The sequence below is a fragment of the Theropithecus gelada genome, chromosome 20 (assembly GCF_003255815.1).
Source record: "Theropithecus gelada isolate Dixy chromosome 20, Tgel_1.0, whole genome shotgun sequence".
NCBI classification, from domain to species: domain Eukaryota; kingdom Metazoa; phylum Chordata; class Mammalia; order Primates; family Cercopithecidae; genus Theropithecus; species Theropithecus gelada.
The window spans coordinates 71,782,709-71,806,033 of record NC_037688.1 but is presented as its reverse complement, the minus strand read 5'-3'; the positions used below and the strand labels follow the sequence as shown (position 1 = coordinate 71,806,033).

Sequence of the window (23,325 nt, the reverse complement as noted above, 5' to 3'; positions counted from 1 at the left end):
TTACTTACTTATTTATTTGAAGATGGGGTCTCACCCAGGTTGGAGTGCAGTGGTGCAATCATGGCTCACTACAACCTCAACTGCCTAGACTCAAGCGAACCTCCCACCTCAGCCTCCCAAGCAGCTGGATCCTGTACCCTCCTGAGCCTTGTTAGTTTCTTTCCAGCATGAATCCCTGTTTTACAATATTTTATTTATGTAGGTGCTTACTTCTTGCTATGCAAAGAAACTCAAAAGCAAAAATAGAATCTGTCTGGTTCACAGTTGTGCTAAAAACTAGAGATACAAGCATGAACCAGAGAGATGTGGTTCTTGCTTTTGAGTTTCTTTGCATAGTAAGAATTAAGCACCTACATAAATAAAATATTGTAAAACAGTGATTCATGCTGGGAAGGAAACTAACAAGGCCCAGGAGGATACAGGACCTCCAGGGAGATGATTCTTCTGTGGGAAGCTCTAGGGGAAAAGGACTCTAGGAAGAAAGAACAGCAGGTGCAAAGGCCCTAAGTGGGAAAAGGGGCTGGGTTTTGAGGGTCAGAAGGGCCACTGTGGTTGTGTGTAGTGAATGAGGGATAGAGGCTGGGCTATGGTGGAAGTAGGGGAGGTCGGGGGAATCCAGGTCACACAGGGAGGCCCTTGTGGGTCACAAGAGGCATTTGCAGTTTTTTCAGTGTGAATGGAAAAGCAGGTGGGCCTGTGAAGGTGACACTTGATCTGATTTACACTTTCGTTTCTTTTTTTCTTTTCTTTTTCTTTTTTTTTTCTTTCTTTTTTTTTTTTTTTTTTTTGAGACCAAGTCTTGCTCTATCGCCCAGGCTAAGGTGCAGTGGCATGATCTCGGCTCACTGCACGCTCTGCCTCCTGGGTTCAAGTGATTCTCATGCCTCAGCCTCCCGAGTAGCTGGGATTACAGATGCCCGCCACCACACCAGGCTATGTTTGTGTTTTCAGTAGAGACAGGGTTTCGCCATGTGGCCCAGACAGGTCTTGAAATCCTAGGCCCAAGTGATCCACCCACCTCAGTCTCCCAAAGTGCTGGGATTACGGGTGTGACCCACCATGCCCGGACTGATTTACACTTTAAGAAACATCATATTTCACGGAATCTAAGAGGCCATCCATTGTAAGACCCCAACATTAGGCCAAAATGCAAACTGTGACACGCTATTGGTTATAAGACACATCCTGATCTCAATGACATTCAAATGGTGACATACATGTCTTGGCATTGATGAAATAAGGTCAGATTACTCTCCCTGTGGGGTGGAGGAAGGGTCTCCAGAGTTCAGAGATTGCAAAACCCCCATCTAGTTTCTGCACTGGTAGTGGCCGACCTGTGATATGAGTTGATTTAGCCTGAATCCACTTGGCAGCAGTGTAAATCTGCTGCTTTTTTTTTTTTTTCTTTTTTTTCAAGACAGAGTTTCGCTCTTGTTGCCCAGGCTGGAGTGCAATGGCGTGATCTCAGTTCACTGCAACCTCCGCCTCCCGGGTTCAAGCAATTCTCCTGCCTCAGCCTCCTGAGTAGCTGGGATTACAGGCATGTGCCACCACGCTCAGCTAATTTTGTATTTTTATTAAAGACGGGGTTTCGCCATGTTGGTGAGGCTGGTCTCGAACTCCTGACCTTAGGTGATCCACCCACCTCGGCCTCCCAAAATGCTGGAATTATAGGCGTGAGCCACTGCACCTGCTGCTTTTATATGCAGCCCTGCAAGGCAGCTCTGAGGCTGAATCATGGCCAAGTCATGGCCCTGAAATCATACCCGCAGCAGCACCTGGCCTGTTAAAAGGCTGCTTGGTGTTGAGTAAACAGCCGAAGTTGGCGTCAATGACACTCATCATGCTATTTTCACTGCTACTAATGCTGGTTGTGAGTACGCCACAGAAACTCGAGCTGGCCCAGTAACTGGCTTTTTCTCTTCCTGCCCCCAGTGCTGGTCATGCCCTCTATGTTGACTCATGTGACCCTCACCAATGTTCCTGTGAGGTAGTCAGAACCATAGCTAACATTTAGTTTATTCTAGGCACCAAGGCATATTCTAAATGTTATGCCAGCATTGATTCATTTACTCCTCCCCACAATGACTCAATCATGCCCATTTCACAGATGGGCAAACTGAGTCTCAGAAGAGTTGAGTAGCTTGCCCAAGGTCACACAGGCAGTAAGAGGCATAGCTGGGATTTGAACTTGGGAAGTCGTTCTCCTGGGAGTTTCCACACAGTAAGGCAAGAAATGACTTCCTTTTAGTCCTGCTGTTTTCCTGGGCTCACTGTTTGACCACAGAGAAATGGCCTCAACTCTCTGGGCCTTGGTTTGCCTGTCTTTAAAATGGGGCAGTAATCCCAGTAGGCGGTGACTCCCACGGGGCTGACCTCCAGGCTGCAGGGGACACTGAGACCCTAGAAGCAATCACCACAGCCCTGGACAAGAGGACTAGTGGGACCTGGGGAAAGAAACTCTGGGCAAGTCACTTATTCATTCCTAGCCTCTATTTTCATATCTGGAAAATGGGAACCATCCTAACGGTCTATGTAAGTACTTGGCACAATGCCAGGCTCTGTTATGCAATAAATATTAGTCCCTTCCCCCAGGGATGGTGGGACCAGGCTTTTTCTGGAACCTAGGGGTGGTGGCTTCTGGAAGGCTGACCATGTATGGGCCTCCAATCCCTTCCCTTCTGTTTCTGACAGCTTGTACAATAATTGCATCTGCGACATGGGAGCCGAGAGCCTGGCTCGTGTGCTTCCGGACATGGTGTCCCTCCGGGTGATGGAGTGAGTGTGGGAGTCTGGGCGGTGGGTGGCTCAGCCCGGGGTGGGGGATACTGAGGGTCTCTCCCTGGGTGTCCTGGAAGGGCTGGGTGTGTGGGTGGCTTTGGTCTGGAGCTGGGGAGTCCCAAGGGTCAGGCCCCAAGTGAGTTTCTCTTGCCAGCGTTCAGTACAACAAGTTCACGGCTGCCGGGGCCCAGCAGCTCGCTGCCAGCCTTCGGAAGTGTCCTCACGTGGAGACGCTGGCGTAAGTCCAGGCAAACCTGGTGGGTGGAAAACAACTCACTCCCCAGGCGTGTGGCCCAGTGTCACCCCAGAGCTCAAATCACACTCTTCCCTTCACCAATCTGCAACCCTAGGTGTGCAGACACTGCCCCCTCTGGCCTCAGCTTCTTCATCTGTAAAGTGGGGATGGTAATAATATCCACCCAAGAGGTTTTGTGAGGCTTAAACTAATCAAGCCCTACAAAGCTCTTATAACAATAGTAGCTGGCACACCAAAATGCTCCATAAATGCTATATTAGGCCGAACCATATGAAATTGCTGACATCCACCCATTTTTGACCTGTAAAATTGGCAATTTCATATGGTTCAAGTTTATCTTTTATTAAGTCACCATGATGTCCAATAGTGGTTACTTTATATTCTTTCAAAGCACTTTTATCTCCACAATCACTCGTATCTTCTAAGACACACAGGGTGGGTCTTACGAGACCCATTTTACAGATGAGGAAAATAAAGCACAGAGCAGTTAACTAACCTTCTGGGGTCACACAGCAAATCAGTTGCAGAACCATAAAGGAATCTCAGGCCTCCTAGGCTTCTACTTTTCCCCATGACCCACACCGGTCTGTATCTTGCCAGGGGAAAAGTACCCAAAGTTCTAGGCTGGGTGGAAGGAGGGATTTGGAGGCAGCTGTCATTAGAGCCCCAGACTGCCCTCTCTCCTCTAACCTGGCTCTGTGTCCCTTTCCCCTTTGCAGGATGTGGACGCCCACCATCCCATTCAGTGTCCAGGAACACCTGCAACAACAGGATTCACGGATCAGCCTGAGATGATCCCAGCTGTGCTCTGGACAGGGTAACCAGGGTGGGCTTGGGAGGGGAGAGCCACAGGGGGTTGGGGACAGTGTCCTTGTGAACGTGGCATTCATAAAACGCAGGTGGGACACAGGTGGGGCTGGGCCACCACCCTTGGACGATCACATCATCAGAGACATCCCCCCATCTCCACCCTGGGCTCGGTGGAGCTGTCATCCAGGCTTTGTGAGCTTGATCCCTGTAGTCAGGCTTAGAGACCAGGGGACAGGAAAGTTGGCCATCCACGTCTCCGAGTCTCAGTGCTTAGAAGAGCTTCCTTTGGGGACTCCACGCCTTCCCAGCTGCTGTTTTGGCTTGGTGGCTGCCCTGATGCTCCGGGTTTGTCTTCAGATGAACTTGCTTGACAAGTTTCCTGCCCCTCACTATGAAGATTGCTGTCCCCCATCGCTGTGCTCCCTGCACTGGGCTGCACATCCGCCTCCATTCCCACTGCCCCTCCCATTCCCCATCTTGATAGCACCCTTCCCAGGTGTCAAGCTGCCCCTCCTAGAGTGTCCAACCCCCTCTCCTGTCTCCTCCCCCTACAGCACGTTCTCTGAGAACACCGATCACGCTGGACCTTGAACTGGGTACTTGTGGACACAGCTCTTCTCCAGGCTGTATCCCATGAGCCTCAGCATCCTGACACCCGGCCCCTGCTGGTTCAGGGTTGGCCTCTGCCCGGCTGCGGAATGAACCACGTCTTGCTCTGCTGACAGACAGAGACCCAGCTCCAGGCTTCTTTAGCGTCCAGTTGGATGGATGCCTGGTGGCAGCTGCGGTCCACCCAGGAGCCCTGAGGCCTTCCCTGCAGGACATTGCGGACGGCCACGGCCAGGCCAGAGAGAGTGACGGAGGCAGCCCTATTCTGCTTGCCTAGGCCCCTGCCACCTTGGGGAGAAAGTACTTCTTTTTTTTTTTTTTTTTTTTTTTTTTTTTTTTTTTTTTTTGGGGATTCTCAAATATACATTTTCTTTTTGGGTTTTTTTTTCTTTGTATCTTCTTAAAAATTGTTAAAAGAGATTTTCTGGAAATTGNTTTTTTTTTTGAGACGGAGTCTCGCTCTGTCGCCCAGGCTGGAGTGCTGTGGCCGGATCTCAGCTCACTGCAAGCTCCGCCTCCCGGGTTCCCGCCATTCTCCTGCCTCAGGCTCCCGAGTAGCTGGGACTACAGGCGCCCGCCACCTCGCCCGGCTAGTTTTTTGTATTTTTTAGTAGAGACGGGGTTTCACCGTGTTAGCCAGGATGGTCTCGATCTCCTGACCTCGTGATCCGCCCGTCTCGGCCTCCCAAAGTGCTGGGATTACAGGCTTGAGCCACCGCGCCCGGCCGAAAGTACTTCTTTATTTTATTTTTAGACAGAGTCTCACTGTTGCCCAGGCTGGAGTGCAGTGGTACGATCTGGGCTCACTGAAACCTCCGCCTCCTGGGTTCGAGCAATTCTCCTGCTTCAGCCTCCGGAGTAGCTGGGACTACAGGCACCTACCATCACGTCCGGTTATTTTTTTTTATTTTTAGTAGAGACAGGGTTTTGCCATGTTGGTCAGGCTGGTCTCAAACTCTTGACCTCAGGTGATCCGCCCACTTCAGCCTCCCAAAGTGGTGGGATTACAGGCATGAACCACAGCACCCAGCCACAGAGAAAGTACTTCTCTACCCTGCTCTCCGACCAGACACCTTGATAGGGCACACCGGGCACTCAGAAGACATTGATGGGCAACTTCCAGCCTACTAATTCCCCAGATTGCAACAGGCTGGGCTTCTGTGGCAGCTGCTTTTGTCTGTGGGACTCAATGCACTGACTTTGTTGGCCAAGGCCAAAGCTAGGCCTGGCCAGATGCACCGGCCCTTAGCAGGGAAACGGCTAATGGGACACTAATGGGGTGGTGAGAGGGGAACAGACTGGAAGCACAGCTTCATTTCCTGTGTCTTTTTTCACTACATTATAAATGTCTCTTTAATGTCACAGGCAGGTCCAGGGTTTGAGTTCATACCCTGTTACCATTTTGGGGTACCCACTGCTCTGGTTATCTAATACATAACAAGCCACTCCAAAACATAGTGGCTTAAAACAACACACACATTTATTCTGCTCACACATCTGTCATTTGAGCAGGGCTCAGCGGGGACAGCTCCTTCTTTTCTACTCTGTGTCAGGTGGGACAGCTTGAGGGCGGGCTGGGGTCACCTGAAGACTCATTCTCCTGTATGTCTAGCAGGCAATGCTGGCTGTTGGCTGGGGGCCTCGGTTCCACTAAGGCCTCAAGTGATTCTCCTGCCTCAGCCTCCCAAAGTGCTGGGATTATAGATGTGAACCACCACACCCAGCCCACTTCTGCCATATTTTGTTGGCCAGTGTGACAAGGGTTGCTACTCTGCTACCCACCCTCCTTTCACCACGTCGCATGCACATGTGTGCACGTACACACACACACACACACACTCACACCAGAGCCCACCTTGACTCAAGTCCTCTTTTCTGAGAGGATTTTTCTTTGTGGCTTCCTAAAATTCAGTGGAAAATTCATTGCTTGGGGATGAGAAAGGTTGAAGCACTGAAAGCTGTACCAAGGGGAATGTTTGCCTCTGCCTCTGACACTGTCCTCTGCCTCTGTCCTGGGAGCGAGCTGGTTTTCAGCAGAGATGGAGTCCCACCTTGGCTGCAGTGAGCTCGAAAGGGACTTGGCAGCTCCGCTTTCTACCCAGCGAGCTGCCAGCACGACTGTTGCTTTCCACTCGGGGATAGTCTGCCCGGATGCCCCAATTCAAGACAGCTTAGCTTACTCCTGGTGGCAATGGGAGCTGCCTGTTCAGCTCCAGCTCACCAGCCCCAGTGCCCACAGGATCAGCCTGGTTCCCAAGCTCTGTTCCTCTCCCCAGCAAGTGAGAGGTGGGTGTCAAGAGAGTCTGAGGGATCCAGACCCGGCTGCATGGATCTTAACTTTGCTTTATTCATTCTACAAATACATACTGAGTGCACAGTCATGAATAAGATGTTCCTGCCCTGGTGAGTCTTATATTTTAGCAAATTAAAAAAAATCTTCGGACAGGGCTGCCAGGTGAGGTTGGCCAGTCTGTACACTGCACAAAGGCACCTGATCAAGGGGGAACATGGGGGTTGCAAACCAGTCTGGGTTCTGCTTGCCAAGCTGGCAGTGCTGGTGTGGAGCCTTTTAACCCAGAGGGGCATGTTTTTGTAGTTAACACACAGTCATCATAAGTGTGGATAAATCACTGTCTCCATGTCACAGATCTAAGTGATACTTACAGTCACACTCCTATAAGGGAATGGACTCCTGACTTCTTTGGAGGACCTCTCTGCAGGCACAGGCACAGTGTGCTGGAAGTGCCCCGAACCCCATTTGTCAGGTGGTAGGGCAGTGCTCAGAGGAATCAGGGCATGATGGTGCAATTCCACGTCCAGTGGATTGTAAGTCCGCGCACCTTCCAAATGGTCACTTTTCCTCTCGGGCCTCTCTCTGCACGCAAATGTCTCCCTCCTCACGCTCACCTTTTTCCTTGGGCCTCTCAAATGTCTTCTTTCCAGATTTCGTAGCTTTTCTTTCTTTAGCATCACATGAGGGCAAGTGGCATTACAACTGTCTTTCCCCAGAGTTCTGCTGCCTCTATTCTCCCACACCTCAATCTCCTCACCTGTAGAAGAGGGTTAATCATTTGTACCCTGCTTCACTCGGTGTGTATGTGAAGGTGCTTTGAAGTCAAGTGCTCTGCAAACTGGAGAGAATTACTGCTAGTATTCTGTGAAACTGCAAGTTGACCCAATTCCACTCATTCATTTAATCCTTCCAATTTTTTTTTTTTTTTTTTTTTTTTGAGACAGAGTCTTGCTCTGTTGCCCAGGCTGGAGTGCAGTGGTACGATCTCAGCTCACTGCAACCTCTGCCTCCCTGGGTTCAAGCAATTCTCCTGCCTCAGCCTCCCGAGTAGTTGGGAACTATAGGTGTGTGCCACTACACCTGGCTAATTTTTTGTATTTTTAGTAGAGGTGGGGTTTCACCACGTTGGCCAGGCTGGTCTTGAACTCCTGACCTCAAGTGATCTGCTCGCATTGGCCTCCCAAAGTGCTGGGATTACAGGTATGAGCCACCGTGCCAAGGCCTTCCCCCATATCTTTAATGAAGGTCTACCACATGCCTGGCACAGGATACCCACTGCCACCTCTATAGGATTCAGGCCTGGTTTCTAGTTTGGCCTTCAGGCTTTTCCCACCACACCCCAAACGCTGTCCCTGGCTTGTGGAGTGGGGCAGAGGGCCAGCCTGGGACTCTCACACCAGCCCGACTGGAGCAGACTCTCTGAACCCCTCTGGATCTCCAACTTGGGGGACCCTTGTCTTCTGCTATTTGTCAACCACAAGGTTCTGCCTAGAACTCCTTTCCCGAATCTCAAAGTTAAAAAAAAAAAAAACAAAAAAACGCAGGGCCCCAGGGGTTGGAGTTGCATACATTTTTTTAATCCAAAGAAGTCAGCCTCCTACGTATTGCTTAAACAGGTTTATCAGAATTAAGTAGGCACAACACTCATACTGTCAGAAAAGCCTTTCCAGCCAGGGGAGTGATGGGGCCCTCCCCAGCATGATGTCTGTTTTGCCAACTTGCTGAAGAACGAGTAACCTGAAATGAAGAAGCGAGAATCCCACCCTCAGCCCCCGACAGCTTCCTCAGCTTTTTCTTCTGAGTCACTCCCTGCAACAGCTGCTGCATCTAAGACCAGCCTCGGGCTAAACTCAGCTGGCCTGAAGGCTCAACTCACATCAAACGGAGCTGGGAGTTGCTTTTGCGTGTGTCCGCAGTTTGAAGTGTCCTCTCTGAAGGTGAAGTGGGGGAAGCAGGTGCGCTCCGGGGTGAAGTGCGGGGAGGCAAACTCTGGCTGGGTTCCTGTAAACTTCCATCGCAGCTGCAAATAATCAGAAGCCAAGGCCAGGCCATCGGAGTGACGCTGCGGGCAGATGAGGTCGTGGGACGCCCATTGCGTTCCCCCTTCTGTGGGAGCAGGTGCCTTCCCAACCTCAGCACTCAGTCCCAATCTCTTTTCTACTCTCCTGGGTCCAAACAGGAACCTCTCTGTTGGCACGAAGCTTTTGAGGGGAGCAGGCCTAACAAGAAGGAAAAAGGGGGGTTACTAGCATGGAAGCCCCACCCTGCCACCATGTTGGCTGGGGACAGGGACCAATCCATGAGGCTCAGGAGGTTTGGGGTGGGGCAGGGAAGTCTTCCTCCATCCTTTGAATTTGGGGAACCACTGGGAGCCCCAGACTCAGGCTGAAAACGTCTTTCTGCAATTTTTATTAAAACTCTTTTTAATGAATTTGCCTAATTTCTCAGAGGCCCTGGGCTGGAGAACTGGCACATTGTCACACGGGAGAGGAAGGATTGTCCTGTTTATTGGGAGGGAGGAGAGGGACGCTGGTGCAGTCTGCTCAGGAGTCACCCAGGGTCTGAAGGCTGACTTGCAGCTCTGGGCCAGCTGAGCCAGCGCTGGGTAATGGGCAGGGCTTGGCAACACCTCCCACCTTGCCCGGAAAAATGCTTTGCAACCTACAGGAAGGCACTGGCCACAGCCAAGTCACTCAGCAGCCCACTTGGCTCCTTCTCTCAGGACGCAGCACCATCTCCATGGCCTGGCCCCCTGGCAAGTCCCCATTTCCCACTGCCTTCTCTATGTGCCCAGCTGGGTGCCAGTGTCGCTGCAGCACCTCGTGTTCCCATGCCCAACCCCTCTGCAGCCCCCTCAAGCCCTGCTCTGATTCCAAGCCTCATCTGCCAGCTCAGACTATCCCTTCTGCAAACTTCACTGAACATCTCGCAGAACTTGTATGTTAAACATGTGACATGTATTGGTGTTTGACAGGGTGCTATTGACATTTGGGGTAGGACAATTCTTGGATGTGGAGTGGCTGTTCTGGGCACTGAGTATTTAGCAGCATCCCTGGCTCCAGGCCACTAAGTGCCAGTAGCATCCCTGGTCACTGTAACAACTAAAAATGCCCTCCTACCCTTTTTCCAAGGTTGACCTAAGGGGGCAGAACTGTTTCCATTGAGATCCATGCATCGTATAGGATAAGAAACAGAGGTTCTTATCATTGTATAGGATATGAAACTGAGGTTCAGAGAAGCCAAGTAACCTGCCTAAAGATGCACAGCTATGAGAGGCAAAGCTAGCACTGGCTTGGTAATAACGATGGAAACAGTCTGAATGAGAGCAGCTACCATCTCCTGAGGTCTTAGCAGAGGCTGAGGACCCTGCTTAGTGCCATGAGAACTTAACAGAGACTGTGGGTGCCTCACCCCATTCCCTCTACTCACTCTTCCTTGCAGGTTGACCTGCCCTTCTTTGCTGAGGCCTTTCTCTGCCTCCAGAGCCTGCTTGGTCCCCAGGCTGTAAGTGCAGGCAGGGCTAATGTCTCCCCATAGCTGCCCTCCACCAGGCTGCTCCTGAGACACCTGCTGGCCAGGAGCCCGGAGCAGAATCCGTTACTCAGATTCAGCTGCACAGATGCTCACTGCAGAGATCTCCAAGGCCTGCGGTCATCCTTGAGCCCATCTCAGATTTGTGTGGACAGGGTGTTAACAGAACATGAAATCTGCTGGATACAGTGGTTCATGCTTGTAATCCCAGCACTTCGGGAGGCTGGGGTGGGAGGATCACTTGAGCCAGGAGTTTGAGACCAGCCTGGGCAACATAGTGAGACTCTGTCTCCATAAAAGATTTAAAACTTAGCCAGGCACAGTGTAGTCTCAGCTACTTGGAAGGCTGAGGCAGGAGGATTGCGTGAGTCCAGCAGTTCAAGGCTGCAATGAACTATGACTGTGCCCCTGCACCACCCAGCCTGGGTGACAGAGACCCTGTCTCAAAAAAAAAAAAAAAAAAAAAAGGAGAAGATGGAATCATTCAGTGAGGACCTCACTCCTCTCCCAATCCTGTGACCACAAGCAGCATCCCCGACAGTCCCAGCCAGGCGTTAGTCTGGCTGTAGCTGCTCTCTTGTGTGCAGATCTCCAGTCTGAATGGGCTACACGTGGAATCTACTAACACTCCTGTTTTCATTGTGTTTATCTGTAGGGTTGCCTTCTATTTATAGCAAGTGATGCCAAGTTTCCATTTCTGGTAGTAATATAGTTTCTCTTTTCAAAGTGGCTCACGCCTGTAATCCCAGCACTTTGGGAGGCTAAGGCGGGTGCATCACTTGAGATCAGGAGTTTGAGGCCAGCCTGGCCAACATGGCTAATTGAGGTCAGGAGTTCAAGACCAGCCTGGCCAACATGGCTAAACCCCATCTCTACTAAAAAAAAAAAAAAAAGAAAAAAAAGAAAAGAAAAAAGAAAAAAAAAATTAGCAAGGCATGGTGGCAGGCGCCTGTAGTCCCAGCTACTCGGGAGGCTAAGGCAGGAGAATCTCTTGAGCTGGGGGAGCAGAGGTTGCAGTGAGCAGAGATCATGCCACTGCACTCCAGCCTGGGTGACAGAGTGAGACTGTGTCTCAAAAAAACACAAAAGTTTCTCTTTTCAAAACGTTTCACTTTAAAAGGAGCCAATTTAAAGAAAACTGTTAATAGTTGAGGTAACAGGCAGATAGAGGAAAAGCTGCTGAGTGTTGTATGAGGTTTGAGGGCTTTGATCCCAGCTGATCCCACTCACTCCACAACAGAGAATAAAAGGGTCCAGAGAGGGTGGTGATCTCTGCCTGAAGTCACACAGTGATTCGAGGGCAGGGATGTGACCCCAGACTTCTATATCTAGGGCTGGAGGATGTCCTGGGACACAGTTCAATTCTCATCTGTCACCCACTTTGGCTATGAGAGATCAACCCCTTTCCTCCTGTGTCTTGCGGTGGCAGCCTTGGCAAACCCTAAATGAAAATCGTGACAACACTTGACATTTATGAAGCATTTACTTCGTGTTCACCTTGTACTACTCTAACTCATGTCTTAACTCACTTATTCCTCAAAAACAACTCTAGGAGGTGGGGCCAAGTAGGACCATCATCCCTGCATTTCACATGGAGCTCAGAGAGGTTAAGCAAGCTGTGCAAGGCCACACAGCTCATAAATGGCAGAGCCAGGATTTGAACCTCTGTGGCCTGATCCCAAAGCCGAAACCACTCGGCACTGCAGGTTCATCCCTTTTCTCTAAGGCAGGGGTATCCAATCTTTTGGCTTCCCTGGGCCACAATGGAAGAACCGTCTTGGGCCACATATAAAATACACTAATGATAACTGATGAGCTAAAAAAATAAAACAAAATAAAAAAAAAAAAACAAAAAACAACTCACAAACAAAACAAAAAAAAATTCTTTTCTTTTTTTTGAGAGAGAGTCTTGCTTTGTCACCCAGGCTGGAGTGCAATGGCATGATCTTGGCTCATTGCAGTTCCAGGTTCAAGAAATTTTCGTGCCTCAGCCTCCTGAGTGGCTGGGACTACAGGCGCATGCCACCACGCCTGGCTAATTTATGTATTTTTAGTAAAGATGGGGTTTCACCATGTCGGGCAGGCTAAAATCTCACAAGGTTTTAAACAAGTTTAGGAATCTGTGTTGGGCCACAGTCCAAGCTGTCCTGAGCTGTACGCAGCCTGCAGGCCGCACCACGGGTTAGACAAGTTTGCTCTAAGGCACCAAGAGCCCCAGGCTGAAAAGCACCCCAGAGCTGCAGCTTGTAGAACCCAGGGCAGCAGGTTCTCCAACCTTCTGACATCATTAGAGCACAGCACACAAGTTATCAGCCACTAGATCTTTTTCCCCCTTTCTGAAACTGTAACCCTTCATTCCAGGCCATTCCCCAAAGCTGGACAGAGGACGTGGCTGGCTTCTGTAGTCAGAATGACAGTTGGGTACTAGATCCACTTTGTGAAGTAATGTCTCAGCTCAATAACTCTGCAGAGAAGCTGCCTGGTTCAGGATGTGGCTTAAGAAAGAAGATGGCCCTGGCATTTTACAGGTACTGGTAGGCGAGGCTCTGAAAGTGGTAGAAGGGGATTCTTTCCTGGAGTTCAGCTGCCCACTGTGCTGCTCCTCAGGGCAAATCCTGTGAGATCTGGATTCATCCTGTCTGCACTGATTGTAGTTCTGCCCCTCCCTGGCTGTGTGACCTCAGACAAGTTACCCACTCTCTCTGGGCCGGTTTCCTCATCCGGAAAAGGGGACAATGCCGACCGCATTGGGTTGTTTGTGTCTGTGGAGTGCCTGGCAATACCCAGCACACATGAGGCATCAGTACGTGGTGGTTCCTTCCCTCCTTAGCCCTACGTGTTCCAGGTAGAAACCAATACCGGCAGGGAACCTTCTCAAGGCTGGGGGCCTTCTGAGAGCAGTAGCGCTTTTCCTCCTTCAAAGACTTTGCCTTCTAGAAACCCATTGCTCATTCCTTTCTTCAAGTACCAAAACAATCAATTAAAGTGGCTAAAGACAGATGGCACCCTCCCCTGCTCACGCAGCCACTCTGATCCTCCACCCTGGTGACAGGGTGGCCGTCTCCTAGTGGCCGGAAGGTCCACGTCCCTGAGGAAAGCCAGTGTCACAGAGAAATGATGACCACTTTCTCAAACCTGGCTTCTGATTTGCATGTTGGCTGCCAAAGCTGATCAGGAGTGGGCTTTGTGAAGATGCCTGGTCCACCACGTGCCTCCAGCTGACCACATCCAAGACTCCCTGAGGCCTCTGGAAGGACAGCACTTGCCCAGTGCCTCCCTCCAGGTCCTGCCACATCCAAGAACCACCTGGACTATTATTTACTTAGTATTTTAAATCAATGCACTTTTTAAACTCCAATTTTTAAAAAAGATCATTTATGTCACTATATAACACCCAAAGCAGTAGAATTTATCATACACAGAAGGCAATGCTAAAAATACAATGAAAATGGAACCATGAATTCTAGCTTGATACCCTTGGCCTGTACAACTGAGCCTGGTGCCAGTTAAAAGGGCAAAGCAGTAGGTGCTCAGGGGGTGTCGGGCCCCTGAAAGCCGATCTGCTCCGCTGCTGCGTATTCACTGCCGCCCTGGGACGCCTCCAGCAGAGCACCTCACTCGGGGAAGCATCAGGACAGTGTGGCCAGGAGCCCAATGCTGCCACCTCATAGATGGGTATCTGAGGTAAGTCATCAAACTTCTGCAAGCCTCAGTTTCCTCCCTTGTCTAATGGAACCCTCCTTGGCGGCTTCACAGGGTGACGCTTGGGGCAAGTGATGGAGATGGGAGAGAGGCAGTTATTTTTAACCACCCAGCCAAGCCACTTGCCAGGAGGGACTCCCAGAAATGAAGCCTTGCCCTGGAGGGAGTTCCCCGCCACTCCAAGCTTGAGGCCTGGGATGGCAGCTGTGAGGGTACCAGCATCATCTGGGGACTCACTGGGTACCAATTATCACTGCTCTTGGGCTACTTCAAAGGCTGCCCACACAGACACACCCTCCTTGGTAACCAATCCTCAGGAGGAAGGGCGCCCAAAGAAAGGGGGAAGGCTTCCTGGGCTAGAGCCCCTTCAGGGTCTGACACACCATTGACACTGACCACCTCACTCATTAAGCAAGCACCGACTATACATCATTCACTACCCCAATCTAATTTGCACAAGCCCTTAGGCAAAAATAGTAGCAAATTACATGCTACTATTATCCCTGTTTTACAGAGAAGGAAACCGAGGCTTAGGAGATGAAGTCTGAGGTGTTGGTGGAGCTGGGATTTAAACCAAGATGTGTCCAACTGCAAAGCAGTTGTAAGCAACAATTTTAGAGGGTACAGGGAGGTGACCCTAAGTAACAAGGAATCACATATAGTGAGCAAGCAATTTGCTTTTCAGTTTTTGGTCAATCCTTATGATTATTTAGAGGAGAAAGTTCAGTTTGGTGCTGGTGTATCTTATGTTTATCACCTGACAGTTGTTAATCTCTTTTTAACAAAAAGAGAGCAGGCCAAGGCCCTGTGTCTTTAGCTGGCTTTGGTATTTGGCCAAAAGTTAATGGCTTTGGCAGTTAGGGTTTTTATCCATGCCAAGTGATGACGGTTTTCTCTTTAGTGACATAGACATTCTTTTTAAAATAAATTCACCTAAAAAAGTAGTTTTACAAATGGAGCACTAAAACTAGTGCATTTCATCTTAAACTGCAAATTATAAAGGGAATAATAGCAACTTGACAGTGGAGACACCTGGCAGACACCACCTTCACCAACTGATCAAAGTTAACGTTGCCAGAAAGGGGACAGATGGCACGTGCCTCTCGGTAAGATGCACTGAAGACACACACTCACTTCTGCAATATTCCTGCCAAGAACGCCTCATCTGAATCTAATCTCGAATATAACCATCAGACAAACCCAAATTGAGAGACAGTTTACAAAACACCAGCCTTGTACTCTTCCAATATGTCAATGTCACAAGAGATAAAGACAGACTGAGGAGCTGATCCAGACTGAAGAAGGCTCGAGATTAATGCAAAAGTTCATCTGGGATTGCATCCTGGACCTCAACTCTCTCTTTTTTATTGTTCGGGGACACTATTGGGACAATTTTTTGGTTTTTTTTTTTTTGAGATACGGTCTCGCTCAGTTGCCCGGGCTGGAGTGCAATGGTGCAATAACTCGCTGCAGTCTTGAACTCCTGGACTCAAGCGATCCTCCTGCCTGAGCCTTCCGAGTAACTGGGACTATGGGCGTGTACCACCACACCTGGCTATTTTTTTTTCCTACTTTTTGTAGAGACGGGATCCCACTAAGTTGCCCAGGCTGGTCTTAAACTCAAGTGATCCTTCCACCTCAGCCTCCATAAAATTTGAATAAAGTTGTAGACGAGATTGGTCATAGGATTGTATATTGTATCAATACTAGATTTGCTGATTTTGACAACCCTACTGTGGTTATGCAAATTTGTCCTTGTTCTAAGGAAATAAACACTGAATTATTTAGGAGTAAAGGTACATAATGAACCCATTTTCAAATGCTTATGAAAATTACACATATACAAACAGGGAATGGCATGCATGCATGTGTACATGAGCAAAGTGCTAATTGGTGCAATTGGTGAATTTGGGTGGGCATTCTTTGTGCTCTTGCAACTTTTCCGCATGTGTGAAATTATTTTTTAATTTTTTTATTTAGGAAAAAGGAGCAAGAGTGTGTATGACACAGGCTTGGCAGAAACTATGAGCTGGTGTTCCAAAGTCGGGGATGGGGAGCCCTCACTGGGGGCGCCCCTCAAACCCTCGGTGCTGTGGCCAGGGAGCCGGGCTGGCAGCCTTCCCTGGCTTTGTTCCCTCGGCCGCCACCTCCCCATTCTGTGCCTCCGTTGATTTGTGAGACGGGGATAAAGATGTCTGCCACTTTTATTGTGATCTTGGGTTTCCCAAAAAGCAGACTATGCTTTCAGAAGTTCTGGGAGGAAAGCTAGCAGATACGCCAGAAATGTGAATATCCAAATTGAGAGGAGCCCTCACTTTCTTAGTTCAGCAAAACAGACACACGGGCTATAAGTGGGGCAGATCCTGCCTGTTTCTTGGCTGAAATCTCCAGTTTGTATAATGCAGGGCTAAGAGAGTGGGGCCCTTGACATCTCACTGTGTTGAGACACATACTGGGGTTTTCTCCTGTCTGAAGACGCAGCTGGCACCAATGTACCCTGTGGCCAAGGACCTTCTGGGTGAGCCTCATGTCAGGAGCAGAGTTGGAGAGGTGGCCAGGCCTGGGGGCACACTTGTCTCCCTGTGTCACCATTGTCTGTCTCTTGCTTAGATGACAACCACAGCTTCCTGGCCTGGTTTCCTGCATCCGCCCTGACCCCTGCCTGTGGGATCTCCCATAACTCAAATCTGACTGTGTCCCTGTGGAAGGTTTGGGTTTCTGAGCTGGGCAGCTGTATGTCCAGCACAGGGGTTCTGCTGACAGCACAGGCCACAAATTGGCAAGGAGGGACCAGGTTAGGAAGGAGCAGCTGTGGTTCCTAGTCGGGAGGTAACTGAAGCCTAGTAAATCCTGGAATAAGATAGACCAATGAATCGGATAACCCTCAGCTCCAAAGCTGAGCTGTAGCAGGACAAGCCAACTCTGGTGGCAATGTTCTCCAGTCTCTGCATTTTCAGCTCGCTGTGTGCCAAGAGAGGGCTGGCAGGTACCAGGGCCTTTCACTTTCATTAGGAACTGGGACGAAGAATCCAACTGAGCTGCCTCTGCACCAGAACTGCTGGGACGTGAGGACTCTCCCTGGCTCCCAGGCCAGCCACTGCGGCCCTTTCTCCTGGGAAGGAGGGAGCTCCTGATTCCCCATTCCCTGCTCCTGGGCAACAATTAACACTGTAGGAAGACCACAGAGCCGGCTCTCCAGGGTTCTGGTGCCCTGGGGACCACAGGGCAGCAAGAAAGTTCTCCTGAGGGTCCTGGGGCTGGGAAGGCAGAGTGGGAAGTCCCCCCCAGCTAGGCTAGACCTGGACCTCCCTGGCACTCAGGCAGCCTATCCTCTTTTGCTCATGGAATATAAATATTCGTGCACGAGTATAGGTGCAGGTTTCTACGTTCACAAGGGCATGGGTATAACACGCTTTCCATTATATCTGACTATGAATACGAGTGGTTAATATTAAAACATCTCTTACTATATACAAGGAGGTCTAAGTGCTTTATGTATATCTCACTTAGTCCTCACAACAAGGGAGATTTTCATTATTTCCATTTTCTAGAAGAGGAAACCAAAGTACAGGGAGGTTAAGCAGCATGCCCAAGGTCACAGCTACCCTAGGATGTGAACCCAGGGCCCTGGCTCTTAACCATGACCCTAATACTGCCTCCTCAAGTAGGTGCTCAGCAAGTGTTTGAAGAAATGAATTACGTGGGTCCACACATAAGAGAGAGAAAAAAAAGAGGGAGCAAAAGTGGGTGCACCTGTTCATCTTGATACTCATCCTGGGCCCCACTGCGTGACATGCCCCTTGCCCTTAGTCACTGTTTCCTGGATTGGCATGTGGGGAACACATGTGACCACATGAGAACGACTGAGAAAAAACAGGACTGATTACCGGCATTCCCCTGCTTATGGAAAGGGGCCTGGAGATGAGGCTCGGTCAGATCATCTTGAGGTCTTTCCCAGCGGCTTCCCTGCTGCTAGCCACCCCTCTCATACCCCGGGGTTCTGAGCTTCCTCAGTACTTGAAGGCAAGGCCTCCTTGGCTTGGATTTGAGGGTGGGGAGGGGGGAAGGCTGTGCATGGCTTCCACCACTTCTCCAGGCCTCCCCACTTCCCAGGGTCAGGCCCTGACACCCCGAGAGCTTTGCAAGGGTGTCCCTGAGAGATACTTCCTGGTGTTTCTGCTTAAACAGCGTTTGCTGCAAAATATGTCGAAGCATTTGGGATTCAGTTTTTAGTTCCGAATATGCCAATGTTTTCATTTGGAAGGGGAAGTGTTTCTGTTGATGTGATAAAGAGATAAAATAAGACGTTCTTCACCAAGTTACACTGCTTCAAAGTCAAGTGCTTGGCTTGGAGACAGGGATTTATCTTGGGACCGCAGGGCCTTAGCACATGGCCTGGCAGAAGAGCAGGCAGGGTCAAAGTCTGTTGAATGAGTGAGTGCATATGCAAAGGGCCTAGACCCAGGAGTGCCATAGAATCAACGCTCACTACAGATTTTGAATGGATTTCATAGGTTCTACTTCTGAGAGTTGTTCTCAGTCTGTTCATGTTTCTCTATCTTCACTAAACTCCCCTCATCCAAGCCTCTGTCATGTCTGGCCTGGACAACCAACAGCCTCTGAGGTGGTGTCCCTGCTTCCCCTCTTACCCCTCAGCTCATTCTGTCCACAACTGCCAGAGTCATCTTTACAAAATGGGAATGTGATTGTGTCATCTCCTGCCTAGAACCTTCCAATGGCTTTCCACTGCTCTTGGCTATGGCCTTCCAGGTCCTCCATGTATGGCTCCCGCCCACCTCACTGACCTCTCCTGGGGCTGTTCTCCAGCCACATGGGCCTCCTTTTGGTTGCTGGAAAAACCAACTCTCTCTCTCCTGAAGGTCTTGGCACTACTGGACTACCGGCACCCTCAGCCTGGACTGCTTTTCTCTAGATCCTTCTATCGAATTAAGGCTCAGCTCAAAAGCATCATCTCCTTAGAGAGCCTTTCTATGACCCCTCAGCTAAAGCAGCCCACCATCTCTATTCTACTGGTTCACTCGTTTTACTCCATGTCTACACCTACAGAGACCATCTACTAGATGCCAGGCACAGTTTTAAGTGCTGAGGACACGGCAGTGAGCATGACAGGGAAGCTCACATCCTTCTTGCCTGTCTTCATAGCTCTGAAAAAATCTGATTCTCTTGTTTGGGTTCCTACTAGTCTTCCTCACCAAGTGCCAAAGGGCCAAGGCTGGGTCTGTCTTCCTCACTGTGTTCACTCACCAGGCACTGTACTGAACAAAAAAGTGTTTGTTCCGTAAAAGAACGGACGGATGGCAGGCAGGCAGGCTGGGGAGGTGTGCAGAGCAGCTGGCACACGCTCCCCCTGGCACTTGGCTCTTGCTAAGATCTTACTGAGCTCAACGGAAGCTTTCTTCAAAGAAATCTCACTGTGGACCCCTTAGGAGAGCCCTCTGCACCCAGCTATGCTGCCAGTAGGTCCTACCCCACCCTGTACCACCATCTGCAACAGACTCAATGTTTGTGTCTCCTCAAACTTCATATGTTGCAACCCTGATCCCAAATGATGGTATTGGGGGGTAAGGCCTTAGGGAGGCAGAGCCTTCATGGATGGGATTAGTGCCCTTATAAGAACAGTAAGAAATAAATGCTTAAGTCCCCCAGCCTCTGGTATTCTGTTATAGAAGACTGAACTAAGACACCCTCTGCCTGTGGCTGTCTTGGCAAAGCCAGGTAGTGCAGGAGAGGGGTGGACCCAGCCTGCTTGGGGTGAATGGTATTAGCGTCCATTTTCCTAAAGGAGCCCTTGCTTACCATAACTCAGCAACCCCTCTTCATTGCCACTGAGGCCCTGTGCCAAGTGACACTCCAGTACTGTCCAGCCTCAGGGGCTGAGCCAAGGCGTTCCTGCCTGCCCTGTGACCCTCATCAGTCCCGGAGGCTGCCTGACAGCTTATCTGGTCATGTGTTCTCTCTCATTGAGTCCAGCTGCCTCTCTTCCTGGCGACTATGACCAAGTCTTACTCCTCCCTGGACCTTCATTTCCCTACCTCTCACATACACAGTGGGTTGGATGCTGGATGCAAAGCTCCCTCATCACAGCCCCAAAGACAGAACTTGACCATCTCAGTGCAATGACCCTGTGGTCCCTTCTCCCAAGGACCTAAGAGCCCCCTGAGTGCTTGCAAACACTGCAGACAAAGCGAGCCCTAGCACCAGCTCCCTGCCTGCCTGTTCTGTGAAGGGAGCCTACAAAACTGGCAGCCCCTGCAGTTCTGAGCTGCAGAACTGATGAGCTGGGGCACCCTGAAATCTGACTCCAAAATAGCAGCAAACCCAAGGCCAAAAGGAAGTACAGGCTTCTTTGCTTGAGATTTCTCCTCTCACAGCCTTGGCCTGGAGCCCCTGCACTTAATCCCCACCCAGCCACCCAAGGGCCACAGTACAAATATGATTCGTGCCTGGCTCCCTGTGCCTTCTGACACCTCTAAATCTTTATCCTTCTAGGATGGCCGAGAATCCCCCAAAAGCCAAGGTCATCATCAAGCCAGGATGAGGATTGGGGGAGGAGCGAACAGCTCTTCCTCAAATAGATTTGGAAGCGAAGGCTTTTTCCATAAGCTTTGGGGGGTAAGTCACAGGGTGACCCCAAATGTAACTTAGTCTCGGGGTCCCCTTCCTTTTCACCAACTGTCCCCTTTGCTAAGGGAAGCTTTCTAGCCCAAACGAAGGACTTAAGAGGGGTCTGGCCATTCCTGGCATCCAGTTAGACCTGGAGGAGGTGAAGGGAGAAGCCTGAGGGAGGGGTGTGTATCCGGCCTGGGGATGCCTCCCTCTCCCTTGCCAGCGCCCCAAACCGCCCTCATCCTGTTCGGAGACGGCACTTACAGGCCTCGGAGGCAGGGGAGGATCTCCTCCTGGGGAACCATCCCCGTCCAGATGGTGCCCCCAACCAGCTGCGGCGGCATGATCTGGGCGGCTGGTCCAGGGCGTGGGTTGCGGCTCGAGGGAAGAGGGGAAGGCAGTCGAGACCCTACTCCAAGTACCCATCAAAGACGTCGAGCTCCGAGTCAGCATCGTAAAGGCCCGAGCCGGGGTCGGAGAGTACACCGAGGTCCACGAGCGCCTGGTCCATGTCCTCGGGCAGGAAGACAAGGCCCACGTTAAGGACGATGTACTCCATAAGAAAGGCGTAGTACAGGATCAGCACATTGACGAAGAACAGGCCCACGTAGAACATAGAGGGCAGCAGCGGCGGCGGCACGTAGGGGACCAGGGGGCCCAGTGCGTCCAGGTGGGCCGCGACCCGGGCGCCGAGCATGCAGCGGGTGGTAAGGGCGGCGGCGGCCCGGCGATCCCGGCGAACTCAGCCACTGCGGCGCCCGGGCGGCCGGCGAGGGCACAGCGCAGCCATCCAGGGGTGCCCTGGGGCCCGACAGAGGCGGCGCCGGGCTCCAGATGTCCCCTGGCAAACGCGCCCCGACCCCCGAAATACGCCGGGCGGGTCACCGCACCCCCAGATGTGCCCCGAAGGCCCTCTCGACCGCCCAGACGGCGAGACGGGCCCCCCCTGAAGTGGCCGGCGGCTGCCCGGCTCCCTCGAGGCGCCTCTCTGGCGCTCGCAGGGCCTCGCAGCCGGCGGGGATCCCACCGCAGCTCAGCGTCTAGGGCCGGTCCCGGCAGCTGTCTCTCCCGCCCGGCCCCGCAGGTCCTCGCGCCCCCCCGCGCGCCCCCGCAGGCCCAGCGCCCATGGCTGCGGCCGCCGCGTCTCCCTCCGGGTCGCGCTCGGAGCTCCGCCTCCCGAGCGGCCCCGAGCTGGTTCGCCGGCCGGCCCCTGCATACGCTCATTGGCCGGCTCGACGCCCGCGCTGACTGGCCCGGGCCGCCAGGGGGCGGATACCGCTTCGCTCCGCCCCTCGGAGCGCTGGCGTCTGAGTTGCTTTCCTGGTTCGGGTCTGCGCTCAGATTCGCTCTGCATATCAAATAGCGGGAGGGAAAAGAGATTGAACACAATTCAAACCTAGACATAATGCTAAGGCCTCAAAAGCCGAAGAAAACCCGGGCTTCCGCTGCACCTTGCTGCATGCGTCTTTGGGACTCCGTTTCTCCTTTGAAAGGAGGCGGGGTCGGGGAGGGGCGACGGACGGTTGCCCTGAAAATCTTGGACATTCCCAAAGCGCCAGTTTTCATGGTGATCAACCAGTGTCCCCTTCGCTTCTCCAAACTCTGGTTGCTGGAAGGTCTGCCCACTAGGGAACCTGCATCCTAGAGTTAAGGAATACCTGAATAGATTCCGAGGTAGTTCAGATCTTCAACCATAAGGTTGCTTTTTGTTTCTTTTTACTTTGTAAATCATGTTTAAAAGCAATAATACATATGGCTAAACATTCGAACAACCTTGAAGTACACAGAAAAGGGAGTCTCTCCCACCCACTGGTTCCCCCTGCTCTTGGGTAACCACCGTATGTCTTTCAGGAAAACATGGTCTTGCCTGAAGAGCCTTCCAAAGCAGTTCAAGACACCTTTAAATCTCAGGCCACACTGAGCTGAGTATTTTCCGTGCACTGCTTAATCAGAGGCACACAAGGCAGCGTAGTGTGTATGTGCGTACTTTTTACAGATGAAAAATACGAGCCCAGGGAGCCTACATTTCTGAGCCTGGGTGTGTTTCTTTGGAGGCCAGATCCTGTTCTTTTCTGCCCCATGACTTTGTCTTGCCCCACTTTATATGAATTACAGGGCAAACCATTAACTCTCCACTCTTATCCATTTCTCCAACTGCTGAAGGTGAAACAAACCTTTACTCATTCATGCACTTTACCAATGTTTTTTAAACACCTACTATGTGCCAAACCTTTTGCTAGGCACTGGGGAGAATACTGGCCTCTGGCCCAGTTCTTTCTTGAGCAGAGTTAATGGGACACAGCAGACCTTTAAAAAGGATGATATATATAAGTGACTGAATGAATGAATGGATGGTAAACTTGAGAAGTCTTGCCCATATCGAACTTACTACTTCTAATCCAGGGGAGAAATTAGATATATTCTGGCTTATGCAGAAAGCTGGGTTATTGCCTTTTTCACTTTAACGTGGTACTTTGGGAAATAGCATGGATTCTGGGTGAAGACCAGAGGAATCCTCTGGAAGTACAAAATTTTCAGTTTGGTGCATTGTTGCTTGCAGGCTTTTCCAACACACACACTTAATTGAAGTGGAAAAAGAAAAAGGTTGTCAGGACAAATAAGGCTGTTACCTATTTAGTGTCATTTTGGTTTATAAAGGGAATGAAAAATAAGGGTGCGGGCATGGATATGAACCCTGGTTTTGCCACTTATTAAC

General features: G+C 50.8%; 2 protein-coding genes and 1 pseudogene across 4 annotated transcripts in view; 1 reads left to right on the top strand and 2 right to left on the bottom strand.

Annotated features, from left to right (window-relative positions):
* Positions 1 to 4,762, top strand: part of CIITA (class II major histocompatibility complex transactivator) — a 60,832-nt gene extending 56,070 nt beyond the window's left edge. Inside the window, exons 17-20 of the mRNA XM_025370571.1 lie at positions 2,695 to 2,778; positions 2,936 to 3,019; positions 3,757 to 3,854; positions 4,402 to 4,762. Of these exons, the coding sequence (XP_025226356.1) occupies positions 2,695 to 2,778; positions 2,936 to 3,019; positions 3,757 to 3,832 (244 nt within the window). The 3' untranslated portion in view covers positions 3,833 to 3,854; positions 4,402 to 4,762. The remainder of the gene's footprint in view (positions 1 to 2,694; positions 2,779 to 2,935; positions 3,020 to 3,756; positions 3,855 to 4,401) is intronic.
* A 3,542-nt stretch (positions 4,763 to 8,304) lies between these two features.
* Positions 8,305 to 21,404, bottom strand: DEXI (Dexi homolog). Of its 2 annotated transcripts, XM_025371089.1 has the most exons (3): positions 20,874 to 21,013; positions 8,626 to 8,968; positions 8,305 to 8,486 (listed from the first exon to the last, which is right to left on the bottom strand). In XM_025371089.1, exons 1-3 carry the CDS (start codon positions 20,951 to 20,953, stop codon positions 8,394 to 8,396), a joined length of 516 nt encoding a protein of 171 aa, XP_025226874.1. In that variant the 5' UTR covers positions 20,954 to 21,013; the 3' UTR covers positions 8,305 to 8,393. The 2 variants fall into 2 exon arrangements, with proteins under 2 accessions (XP_025226874.1, XP_025226875.1); XM_025371090.1 differs by having other exon boundaries at positions 8,305 to 8,968; positions 20,874 to 21,404.
* LOC112614500 lies at positions 18,216 to 22,298 on the bottom strand (annotated as a pseudogene). The gene has a single exon (XR_003117090.1). The product of XR_003117090.1 is annotated as an uncharacterized LOC112614500 (transcript).
* Between the last annotated feature and the right edge of the window lie 1,027 nt (positions 22,299 to 23,325).